The sequence below is a fragment of the Podarcis vaucheri genome, assembly GCF_965113315.1.
Source record: "Podarcis vaucheri genome assembly, chromosome: 3".
Taxonomy (NCBI): Eukaryota; Metazoa; Chordata; class Lepidosauria; order Squamata; family Lacertidae; genus Podarcis; species Podarcis vaucheri.
The window spans coordinates 50,529,035-50,541,372 of record NC_138761.1 but is presented as its reverse complement, the minus strand read 5'-3'; the positions used below and the strand labels follow the sequence as shown (position 1 = coordinate 50,541,372).

At 40.3% G+C, this 12,338-nt stretch overlaps 1 protein-coding gene across 4 annotated transcripts in view; it reads right to left on the bottom strand.

Annotated features, from left to right (window-relative positions):
* TRIM67 (tripartite motif containing 67) overlaps positions 1–12,338 on the bottom strand; it is a 43,327-nt gene that overhangs the window by 7,889 nt on the left and 23,100 nt on the right. For all 4 annotated transcript variants that reach the window (XM_082217089.1, XM_082217091.1, XM_082217090.1 and 1 more), the window contains exons 7-9: positions 11,488–11,626; positions 7,795–8,098; positions 32–194 (exon numbers count right to left, since the gene is read on the bottom strand). In XM_082217089.1, the coding sequence (XP_082073215.1) occupies positions 32–194; positions 7,795–8,098; positions 11,488–11,626 (606 nt within the window). The remainder of the gene's footprint in view (positions 1–31; positions 195–7,794; positions 8,099–11,487; positions 11,627–12,338) is intronic.

Here is a 12,338-nt window from a genome sequence, read left to right as displayed (position 1 = left end):
ATAAATAAATCTGTGGGGAAATTAAGTTTACCTGCACGTTTCGGTTGAGGCTTAATGCAGGCATGAAGACACCCTCCACATTTTCAAATGCTGGAGGTCCCTGCTGTTGCCCATTTATGTAAAAGGTCAGGGTGTGCTTGTTGAGGTCCAGAAGAACTCCCACAGTTGCACCTTTTGAAACACCCCCTTCTGTTCTAAGGATCAGAGACAAAAATGCCTATGTTAGCTACATTACCTTGATGTATTGTACTTAATGCAGGAATCTCTTACGAAATCACAGGAAAAGAATGAAATAATCATTACTATTTTGTAGAGTTGAACCTGAAAGAAATATTGGCCCACACTTACCAAATTTCCTAAATTTGAAACTGCTGAACTACAATTTTACAAATCTTGATTTGCAGTGTTGGATATGACCCCACGTAACGCTATTTGGGTTTGAAGTTTGCAGGGCCATCTTTAGCATACGTGCCACCGGGGTGTAAAGATCCACCCAGCGCCCCCAAATTTAGTTTAGCCGCCCCCAAATTAATTTTTATTGAGCTTTTTTGGGGAGGGGGAAGCCAAAGTTGTTGACCTTCTTTTTGGGGGGGGCGAACTCAAAGTTGTTTAGCTTTTTTGGGGGGAATCGCTCACTGTAACAACGATGCAGCAGAAAAAAATGCTTTTGTTTCCTGACTCGTTGAGAATATTTGATGTGACGGAGGAGGCGGGTGGGGACTTTCGCTCCCTTGCTTTTCACTGCCGCCGATTGAGAGGGACCAGTATACAGTAGGTATACATTTGGTGCCCCCCAGAATTCGGCGCCCGGCTGCCCCGCACCCCTTGGACCCCCGGGTAAAGACGGCCCTGGTGGTTTGTAAAACACTGTTGGTGCTTCGATTTCAACCCCTTATTTAAATGCAATTCAAGAAACTAATTTCAAATGCCAGGATTTCTAATTAAAGTTGAGACATGTTTCCATGATCAACATCATCTGTATCAAGGGGGTAAAAAGTATAACGTTTTGTGAAAAGAAAATTCTACGCAACTAAGTCATATGTATGCTTTCAAATTTGTATGAAAATGTATGTAAGTGGCAAGGCAACAGAAATAGAAAAGGTCAATTTTAGGGCAACCACAGGGCACCATTCCTTAGAACAGCCCTCAAGCTGTGACAATCAACAGCTGCTCTTTGCTCAATCCTGCTAGAAGAAGTTGTACCTGTGGCACATCTGCCTTCCTCAGAATTCTTAAAAATGAACCAAGGCCCTGTTCCCTTCTAAAATAAGATCACTCCAATTTTGTATTATATTAAACTAATACGCAGAGGTATTTGTGTTGTTTCTGTTGTGCTTACTGTTATTATTATTAGTTTTTGATTGAAAGTAAACAGGGAAGAACTACATGCATATGTTTCCAACCGACCTGGCCATCATGAAAATATGTTGCTTAAATGAAATAGGAACTCAAAGGCTATGAGACTAGCTCCTAGTAAATCTGTGTTTGTTACTAATAACTCTTGATAAGGTGACAGGAACAGCTGCTTAAACGGCAGGATCAAACTATGCTTATGGATTCAGCCAACTACTACATGCAAGACTGATTTGACATTACGGTAATGTGTTTTTCCTCAGGGAAGGTAGGCTAGCCCAACACTATGGCGTATAGAACCACTGAGCCAGAAATTTCCTGAATATGTGCATTGACCACACACACTTATGCTTTGTTAATGTCACTGGAGTTTTGCAACAGAATTACATCCTGACATGCAAGGCATAATCTTAGCATCAGTTTCAAGCAAATCTACAGCCAAAAGGGAAAACAAAACTCTTCTGGTTCTCTGTGAAGTTGACTAACAATTTCTAACTCATATGAAAAATGTCATGAGTGAAATAGTATTTGCTTAAATTCAACATCAATGGAAGTTGAATGTAAAAACATGTATTCTGCAGGGGGAATAATTGTTATTAACCAGCTTTGAAAAGAAGCTATATCAGCCTCCTTCTTTAGCAGAATACATAGGGACATCGAAATATAATCTTAAATTTCAATTCAAAGTGTTGGTGCTGAGCTTCAAAGCCCTAAACGGCCTTGACCCAGTATACCTGAAGGAGCGTATCCACCCCCATCGTTCAGCCCAGACACTGAGGTCCAGCTCCGAGGGCCTTCTGGTGGTTCCCTCACTGTGAGAAGTGAGGTTCCAGGGAACTAGGCAGAGGGCCTTCTCGATAGTGGTGCCCACCCCGTGGAACGCTCTCCCATCAGATGTCAAGGAAATAAAAAACTATCTGACTTTTAAAAGACATCTGAAGGCAGCCCTAATTAGGGAAGTTTTTAATGTTTGATGTTTTATTGTGTTTCTAATATTCTGTTGTGAGCCGCCCAGAGTGGCTAGGGAAACCCAGCCAGATGGGCAGGGTAGAAATAAATTATTATTTTATTATTATTATCCAAACTATTGGTCCATCCATCTCAGTATTGTCTACTCTGGCAGCAGCTCTCCAGGATTTCAGACAGGGAATCTCTGCCAGCCCTATCTGTAGATCAGGCATGGCCAAACTTGGCCCTCCAGATGTTTTGGGACTACAACTCCCATCATCCCTAGCTAATGGGACCAGTGGTCAGGGATGATGGGAATTGTACTCCCAAAACATCTGGAGGGCTAACTTTGGTCATGCCTGCTGTAGATGCTGGGGAATTAACCCAGGATCTTCTGTATGTAAAGCAGATGCTCTACTACTGAGGTATGGCTTTTCACTCTTCAATGGATACAGAAGAGTGAAGAAAACAACACACATATTTAAACAAGTTTAACTACTGTTGGAACAGTTATGCATAACATCATTATAAAAAGAAACTAAGTATACAATGGGTTGGAAAGGCATAGTTAAAGGGTGAGTAGTATGTCACTAAGGGATGCGGGTGGCGCTGTGGGTTAAACCACAAAGCCTAGGATTTGCTGATCAGAAGGTCAGCGGTTCGAATCCCCACAACGGGGTGAGCTCCCGTTGTTCGGTCCCTGCTCCTGCCAACCTAGCAGTTTGAAAGCACGTCAAAGTGCAAGTAGATCAATAGGTACCACTGTGGCAGGAAGGTAAACGGCGTTTCTGTGCACTGCTCTGGTTCACCAGAAGCGGCTTAGTCATGCTGGCCTCATGACCCAGAAGCTGTATGCCGGCTCCCTCAGCCAAAAAGCAAGATGAGCGCTGCAACCCCAGAGTCGGCCATGACTGGACCTAATGGTCAGGGGTCCCTTTACCTTTATTATGTCACTAGATCAATTTAAACGAAACTATTGTGTAGTACTGAAGTCCTGCAAGGATGCACCTTTGTTTGACATTTTTTATTATTGTCTTCCTTGAATAAAGAAATTAGGAGAGGTGGGGGGAGGGGAAAGTACCATTGAATAAATAGGACTCCAGCCATGCTTCTCTGTCTCCAAGCCCTTATTCATAACACTAAGTCTTAGGGGATTGTGCAATGTTTATGGTAAATTACTATGATCACAAGGGAAGATGTTAAGACTACTTTCCATTAGCATAAGAGGGAATGTGAAGTAATAATTACATCAGGATTAAGAGAGATTGTGAAACAAGTATTGTAAACTACTATAATTACGGTAACATTTGTGCATTAATCAGTGCGTGGTTCTTTTGCGAAATATCATTGTAGTAATATTCTTTGGTTGAAATATCAGGTAATAAAGTTCACCGATGTGATGAATGGTGAAACATTAATTTTAATGAGCACACATGTCAAATACATTTTGATCTTCAGTGGTTTCAATTTTTTTCAATTACGTGACAATGGTTTTGATCTTAAGTTTATTTAGTAAAGTTTGCAGGGGGTAGTTTTCTGCCCCCTCTTACCACCTGATGCTGTGGAAAAGCAATTTGTGAGAGTCTAGACCCTCCCTCAACAACATGGGATAGGACAGGGAGGTTTACTGGAAGGGGGGGGGGTTCACCCAAAATTGGACAGAGCCTTGTTAAGGAAGTAAGCAAGATAAAAAACTATAACATATCCTACAGTTTTGACATTTGTATTTACCGTATGTATGACATTGTACTGACAGCTCAGAATCCTTTGGTAATAGATTTATTAATAGCAGTAAAAACTGTAAATAACAGAAACTGATTAATCCCAAATACTCCCACCATAAAGTAGTGGCTGGCAAAGGTAGGACAAACCACTCAGCTGTCTAGATTGGGTGAAACTGTCGGACTGAAAGATCGTAAGCAAATAAAGAGGGGGGGGGGGTGCTAAGAGCATCCCATAGCTGCTAGAAGCAAAAATTATGGTCTTGACATTAATGTATTTAGTTGCTTCTGTCTGATCACTGTTTTGTGATATTCTGTAATTTATCTTGAGTAAAGGCAATAGCACTCAATTTGTATATTTATAATAATATAATATAATATAATATAATATAATATAATATAATAATATTATAATATAATATAATATAATATAATATAATATAATATAATATAATATAATATAATATAATATAATATAATATAATATAATATAATATAATATAATAATTTTAAAATGAATAATAATCTGAAAAAGTATTTCCCTTCTGTGTCCTCCACAGAATAGCTTTTTATTAAGCTTTGGTGATATTTCATAAAATAGATTGTGTGCCTATAATCCAGTATGCCTGAGAATACATTAATAAAGTAGGTTTCTAGGGCAATGAGTGAGTGCTGCCATTTTGTCGCAACACAACATGGCCTGAAAGCAGCACAGTGTTCTAAATTTAGTAGAGATTAACATTATTTCCTCTTTAAATCTAATCAGGGTTTTAAAGGGGCAGATATCTGAGCCTTTGATGTGTATTGTTTTGGGGGGAAACATTACTCTCGGCAGGTTTAAAATTTTTCTGAGAAAAGAAATGGAAACATGCTCATTGTCTTTAGGAACTTTTGAGCAGATCTCAAGCCTATTTTTCCATCCTATAAATGGGTTGCAAACTGATAAGAAACCCTTCAAGCCATTCATCCTACTTTCTCTCCAGTATTTGTGACCCTGCTATGCCAGTGTAATATGCAATATGCAGGTTGTCTAAAATAAATGCAATTAATCTATCTGTTCCTGAGCTGTGGATCATAAGTCTTGGGCTCATGAAAGAAGGGACCAGGATGGCATTTCATTTCCACCTCACACGTTAAACATATGCTAAAGTTCTAGATCTAGTGGAATTCCATTCCTGAAATATAGAATCAGCATTCCAGGGCTAGTAGAGGGGGGAAAGGCTGGAGTTAATCATAGCTAAGCAGCTTGGCTCAACAACAAGGAAATGGATAATAGACAGGATTTGACAGAATGTTAAGGATCCCCAAGCAAGCTTTATTGATTATTCTTTTTGTGGGTACTGTGGGCAGAGAAGCTGGACAAGGGCTCGGGTTTGGTGAAATCAAAGTCAAGTCTTTATCAGGCTACTGGTGTAGCATAGTGCTCAGGAAAGTGAACTACAGGTCTAGGAGACCCTGGCTTGATTCTCATCTCTGCCATGAATTCACTAGATGGCCTTAGAAAAACCAATTTCCCGCAGTCTTAAGTACTATCATCTGCAATATAGGGGGCTGATAGCACTAACCTTACAGGGTTGTAGTAAGGACTGCAACTAGATAATCTATGTGATGGGCGTAGAATACTTGAAAGTGTCACATATAAATGGTAAATATGAGCTGCTGCTGCTGCTGTTGTTGTTTAGCAGGGCTATCCTTATTTTCTCCCTTTACATCAATTTTTCGTTATGTTCTAAGACAATGTTAAGTGATTCACAGTTTCTCCATTCAAATCTTAGGTGTCACATTATTTTCTCCACATTTTAAAATGGGCATAGCAAAGATGGATAAAATCCCAGCATGCAGCAGGAAAGATTAAAAAAAACCTTATTGAGAAGAATGCCACAGGAAGCGTTTAAATTAGCGAAGCACTAATTCAGACACTGCACTGAAAAGCTTCTCCTTTAGCAGGATCTAGCAATGCCATCGCTGATCCAGCTGTGGGAGGGATGTTTTTAATGGATTTCTCATTCTTCTTGGTTTTAATGTCTCTACTCTATGTGGGGTTTATTGACTATTTGTTTGGCTGTAGGTCACTTTGGGTTGCCCTGGGCAAGATAAAGCAACTGACCATTTTAATAAATAAACAAAGAAACAATGCCTGAATCTCGCTGCAGATTTTACCACCACTGAGAGCCTTTCTTTGACTCTTTATAGCAGCACAAGCAAAATTGTACCTTGACCTCTGTGCAGATAGTCATTCCACACATGGATGTATGTGTGGTGTACGCATGTTCGGGAACACAGACGCTGACCACACCCCCTTGCCATGCTCAGTCTCCATGCACTGGGCAACCACTCTAATCAGGGAGTGGTTATGTGCATCCATGCCAACATGTGCAGGCTCTGAATTTATAGTTCATACCCTCAATTTGCCAAGGATACAAATTGTGTGTACATAGCCTATGCACTTTTATGCAAATATCATCTCCAACATAAGGGAGTCAGGCGTATGAGGTGGGGAGGCCAACAGACATGTTTCTGCCACACACACAAGACCTCACTTGCCCACCTGCTTTCCCTGCTTAGGTATAACATGCAAACCAACATTTATTGTAAAGAGGATAATATATAGTCTTTATAATGATCTTCAAATATCTGAAAGTTTCCAGAACTAAGATGGAGCACAGTTTTTCCACTGGCACAGAAATTAGCAGCCAACTTACACAACGCCTCTAAATATGGGTTGGCTCAGTCTGCGTAGCAGTTCAGATTCTGAGGAAATCATCACCAGGTTGCTTCACCATGTGCCCTTTCCTCATAGGGGAGTTGCTCCATCCCACTGATCAACTGGATAGACATCTTTTGAACCTTTTCCAACTTTACAATACAGTGGAACCTTGGTTCCCAAACTTAATCCATTCCAGGAGTCCGTTCGACTCCCAAAACGGTTCAGGAACCAAGGTGAGGCTTCTGATTGGCTGCAGGAGCTTCTTGCAGCCAATTGGAAGCCACAGAAGCCACATCGGATGTTCGGCTTCCAAAAAAAATGTTCATTTGGGAGCAGGAATGTTCGGCTCCCAAGGGGTTTGGGAGCTGAGGTTCTGCTGGATCTTTTTTGTGGTGAGGTGAGGCGAAGTGACCAGAAATATATTCAGTATTCCAAATGTATAATGCAATTTTCACTATTATGCACATTTATACATACATTTTACCCTGGTATATGCATTTTTGAGTACATTATTTTGCTGGAGAACTGCATTGGAAAATCTAGAGAAGTGCAGATTTCAAAGGATGACTGTGTTTCAGTTCATGTATTCTTTCAGAAACTGTGAATTAGACAAGTTTGTGTTTAAGTGAGAAATGAATCAGATTTCTGCCCCATCCACACTTCCAAAATTAGAGCTTGGTTGAAGAGAAAAATGATTGGAGTAGAGACTGTCTTGAGGTAATATTTTGGTGGGGAAGTTTAGTACACGCCACTTGGGTGTCCTTATTGTCAGTCTCCTCTCCATTCGCTGATTTATATGTGATTGAAGCAGGCCCAGGTTTAAATTAAGTGGCTGCTCATATTGCATCTAGCTTGGTCCATAGATGCCATAAAAAATAATGAAGTTATAATGTCAACAAATGTCAACAGAACTACACAGCAATAAGCTTCTGATTTATGGGGAAAGTTTGCAATGTCTAGAATTGAAATGCTGGAAGGGTTCCCAAAAGCCCTCTCTCTTGAGAAGTGACTTCCTGAGGGGGGAAAGTTCCACATGCACATGAGAAAATGTCTTTGGGTGCTTACCGATTGGTGTGAGAATTGCAGTGCATGAACCAGCTGCGGTTGTTGTCAACGTACATAGCCCATGCCTTGTCATCCTTTCCTAGCATCATGTCCTTGACGACGTTGATTCTAGCAATTCCAAAGGCTGGATCTGGATGGTTATCGTAACGGTCTACATGCAGTTCCCAATAGTGGATTCCCTTTGAGAAAGCTGCTGTGCCCAGGATGACGCGGTCATCATAGCTACTGCAAGTAGCAGTCTGGTTGTCATTTGAAAGGACTATGTCCCGATGGGCTGAAGAGGGATCAAATGTAAACCAGGCCACTATTGAGAAAGAAAGTGTAGATGGATTAGAAGGATGCCACAAAAGGCACTGGTTTGTTACACCCTATCTTGGAAAAGTAGCACTGGATTAGCAGGTGAAGAAGAGAGATTGTGGCCTGGCTACCCTGAGTTCCATGATGGAAGACAGGTAGGATACAAATGTACTAAGTCCAAGCAACTCTTTTCCTTCTGGGAAACCTTCCAGGGCCACATGCCACTGGTAGTTTGAGTCAATGGCAAAAGAGGGCAGAGCAACAGAGCATACGCCTCAACTGTCCCACTTTAAGCGGGACATCCTGGTATTACAGAAACCATCCCAGCTTCTGACTCTATCCTGGGTTGTCCTGTTTGACTCCCACGAGAGTGCAGCCCCAAAAGACACCCATTCTGGGAAGCTGGGTTCTCGCACAAGTCACCTGGCTCCCGTTGAGAGTGGGGCCCCCCAAAGACATGTGTTTTGGGGGGCTGCAGCCCCCAAAGTCGTGTGTTCCAATTTTTCCTCTGCGGCACGTTGGACTGTATGACAAAGTGCACTTTTGCACTGGAGTCTAGTTCTTACACAGACCTCTCTTTATCCTCCATCCAGGCAAGCAAGAAGCAGGATCAAAATCCAAGGACATTTTGCTGCCAGGCAAAAAGGAGTACTAGTAATAGTAATTTATTATTTGGAGGGGGTGCAAAGCAGGGGAGGGGAGAGGGGCTGTGGCTGGGGGTGTCTGTGGGAGAGTCCCAAAGGCCAGGTAGACAAGTCCAGGAGGCACCTTTGGCTCCTAGGCTTGAGGATCCCTATCCCTGCAGTAAATAAATAAATCACATTTAATTTCCATTGATTTCAGTAACTGAGAGCTAAGGATGTTATGCTGAAGTCCATACAGACAACCAATCTATTCAGCTATATACCTCAACATAACTTGGTCTCTTTTATCACCTTCGTCAAGTGATAAGGAGAATTTTTATTACACATCAACTGCCAATGTATGGTAAAATGCATGATAATATGTACAACAAAATGGTTTCTTATATTTATTAATTTATTGCATTTATATCCCACCTCCCCCCCCCCCGGAGCAAATCTAGTGATGAAAATGTGTGGCATTACATGGCATCATTGTGAAATATTGCATGACATCATTGTGCTGCAGATTTCCCTGTTCTTACTCTGATTTCATTGGCCGGTTCTTGTGAAGCCACAGAAATTCACAATGTGATAGCTTCATTCTATATCACTACCAGAAAGAATTAAGAGTTAAGGCTTCTGTTTCTGGCAGCAGCTACACATCTGCTAGAATGTCTAATTCTAGCATTAGCAACTAGCTTTGTTGTACGACACTGAACATCCCGGTTGAGCTACATAAATAACAAATAGGCAAATCTTCATCTTCTCACAATCCAAAATTTTTCATCTTGGGAATTTAGCTGCAACTTATCCCTTCGCTCAGGCTTGCATATTTTGCTCTATCAGTGGCCAGGTTGATTACAAATTATGATCATCTGAAGACTTTTTTAAAAAAGAAAAGAGATTCTTGGGAACAAATGGTTTTTCCTGACATAGTTTGGCAACATGAATATGAAGAGAGGATGAGATTAACATGTGTTTTGTGATTCATGACAGTTAAGTATCATTAATCAATATTAATTTCTTTGGTTGCCCATATGGATAGCAAGTGTAATTACAGAGAACCGAAGCCTGAATTAACATCCATATTTTATAAGACATTGCTTGGAAATTATTTCCACAGAGAGAAAATGTAATTAAGCTCTGGAATTCATCATTGATATATAATTAGGGAAAGGGGGCTGTAAAAGCAATGGACATCTCCATTTTCTACAGAAGTAGCTTCTAGCTTTTAGGTGCCAATAGTTCAAGGGTCTATGTACAGTTTTCAGTTCCATAAACTTCATCATCTTTCTAGTTTCACAGGACCACTTTTCCCCTCACCCTGTTTCAAATGGTGTTAAACATTAAGAATTTAAAGCATTAGTTAATAAGGTAGTGAAATTAACAGATTTCCCACAATGAAAAATGATTTTATTATTATTATTATTATTATTATTATTATTATTATTATTATTATTATTAAAAACCCCACACAATATTTTCTACAAACTGTGTGTGTGCCACACAATACTCCTTTTCTCACTAACCCCGAGTGGGCCACTTTGACAGGTGGGTGGGGCTGCTACCTATCAACTGCATGGTGTCATATGACCTTACATGACAATTTCAAAAGAAGAATCAGCAACACACTATGAAATTGAACAAAAATATTCATCTGTAGGTGCTGCTTGAACAAGCTGCATCTTGAAAATGAACAAAATGATGAAAAGAAGAATCTACACTGTTCCTGATTTTTCCTTTCCAGCTCTAATTCAATGCTTTTTGAATTTGATGCTTTTTCTGTTGTTTAATGATGGTTAAAAAGTTCAAAGATTTACTGAGATTTAGTTCAGTCAATATTTTGGTCTGGCCCTGGACATATTCAAAGCATTAACTGTGGGATAACCAACCTAATATACACGATACACTTAAATCTAATTAACACATGAAGGGGTTAATGCTATAGAGTAATCTGCCCTGCCAGGCTTTGCTCGGTCACTCTACCTCTCCTTGGGCGGAAGGTAATAAGCCTACTGTTGTATTTCATTCTACCAGAAAAACATGTAAAGAGGTGTGAGCTGGTTGCTCCAAGCTCTGACTGCATTATTGTGTTCCTACTGTAACTTGGCCAAGTTTCACTGCCTGTGTTTTCTGAATGCTGTATTGAAAAGCAGATGAATTTAACCTTTGGAGAGTTTATAAGTAAACTATTTTAAACTTATCAAACATGTGATCTTCTTCTATGCTGGGGAAGTGCAGAACTTTGGAAGAGGGGAGTTTTAGAACTCATGACGATATATTTTAAAGGTCTAACAGCCTATATTTCTATGCTTTACTTTGCTGCATATTTTGCGATTTTAAATCCCTGCTGGGGTTCTTTCACCAAAGAGTACTGGGTATCCAGGGAATTCTCCTTTTATACCTATTTTTTCCTTGCCAACTAACATTAATAGGTCTATCAAATTGTGGGACATTCTCAGTCCATGTTAGGGCAAAGTACAAAGTGTGAAAGCACCTACATAAATGCAGTGATGCTTATGGAGGTTGGCAAGCCCAATCTTAATTAGGTTTCACTGTAACCAAGTTTCCTGTCACCTAATTGCGTGCCGTTGACCCACACAACACACCAACAGCTTCTATTCACACACAGCAAGGCCCAGCAGTTCATGTGGACTCTAGAACTGAGTTGGAAACAGTTGTTCCGAAAACTACCAGAATCTCAAAGCTTCCATAGATTTTAGACAAAGAGAAATCTTTAGAAGTAACTTTACATATCTTTAAAGTTACTCACCATCAGAAGTCTGTAAAACGACAGTCTTGCTATAAGGGCCCACTCCTGATGAATTAAAGGCTTTGACTCTTGCATTGTATGTACTGTTGAAATGAAGGCCATCAATAGTGCATAGGGTCTCCTTACCAACATACACTTCCTAGACAAGGAGAAAGGCAGCAACTGAGTTCACCAAATTCTTCTTAACCTGGGATCTTTCCTAATAAGACCCTTCAAAGTAAACCGCATGTAATTTCTTGTTGCAAAACAATTAATCTCAGCAATGTTGCGACCATGCAAGGAGAATTTGCAGTACTAGGGGGCTTGCCCCTGCTTGCACCACTTGCCAGTCCAATCTCCCTCTCTCCCTAAGCCCCATCCCCTTAGATTAGGGAAGGGAATCTTTTTTTTTTTTTTTTGGTTTAGTGGACCCCATCATTATCTGGATTGGCTATCTGACTGGTGCCTAAAAACATATCATGATCACACCCTGGCAAGACATTCCACAAACAGCAAGCCAGCACTGAAAAACATGATTCATATCATCACCCTCTGCTCTATAGTTTGTTAAGGGGATCCCAGGATTGTTTGGAGGAAGCTGTGACCATTAAAGTGGTATAATTGTCCTTTTAATATAGCCAAAATTGGCTAAAATGTATAGAAAGAGAGACAGAAAATGTTGGAAATGTAAAGAAGTAGACGGGGACTGTTTTCATATGTGGTGGACTTGTGACAAGGGAATCAATCTACAATGAACTTAAAAAGATATTCAAGTACACTTTTCCCAAAAGACCAGAAGCATTTTTGCTAGGTCTAGTGGGACGAGAGATTAAAATAAAAGATCAGAATTTGTTTATGTATGTCACAACCAC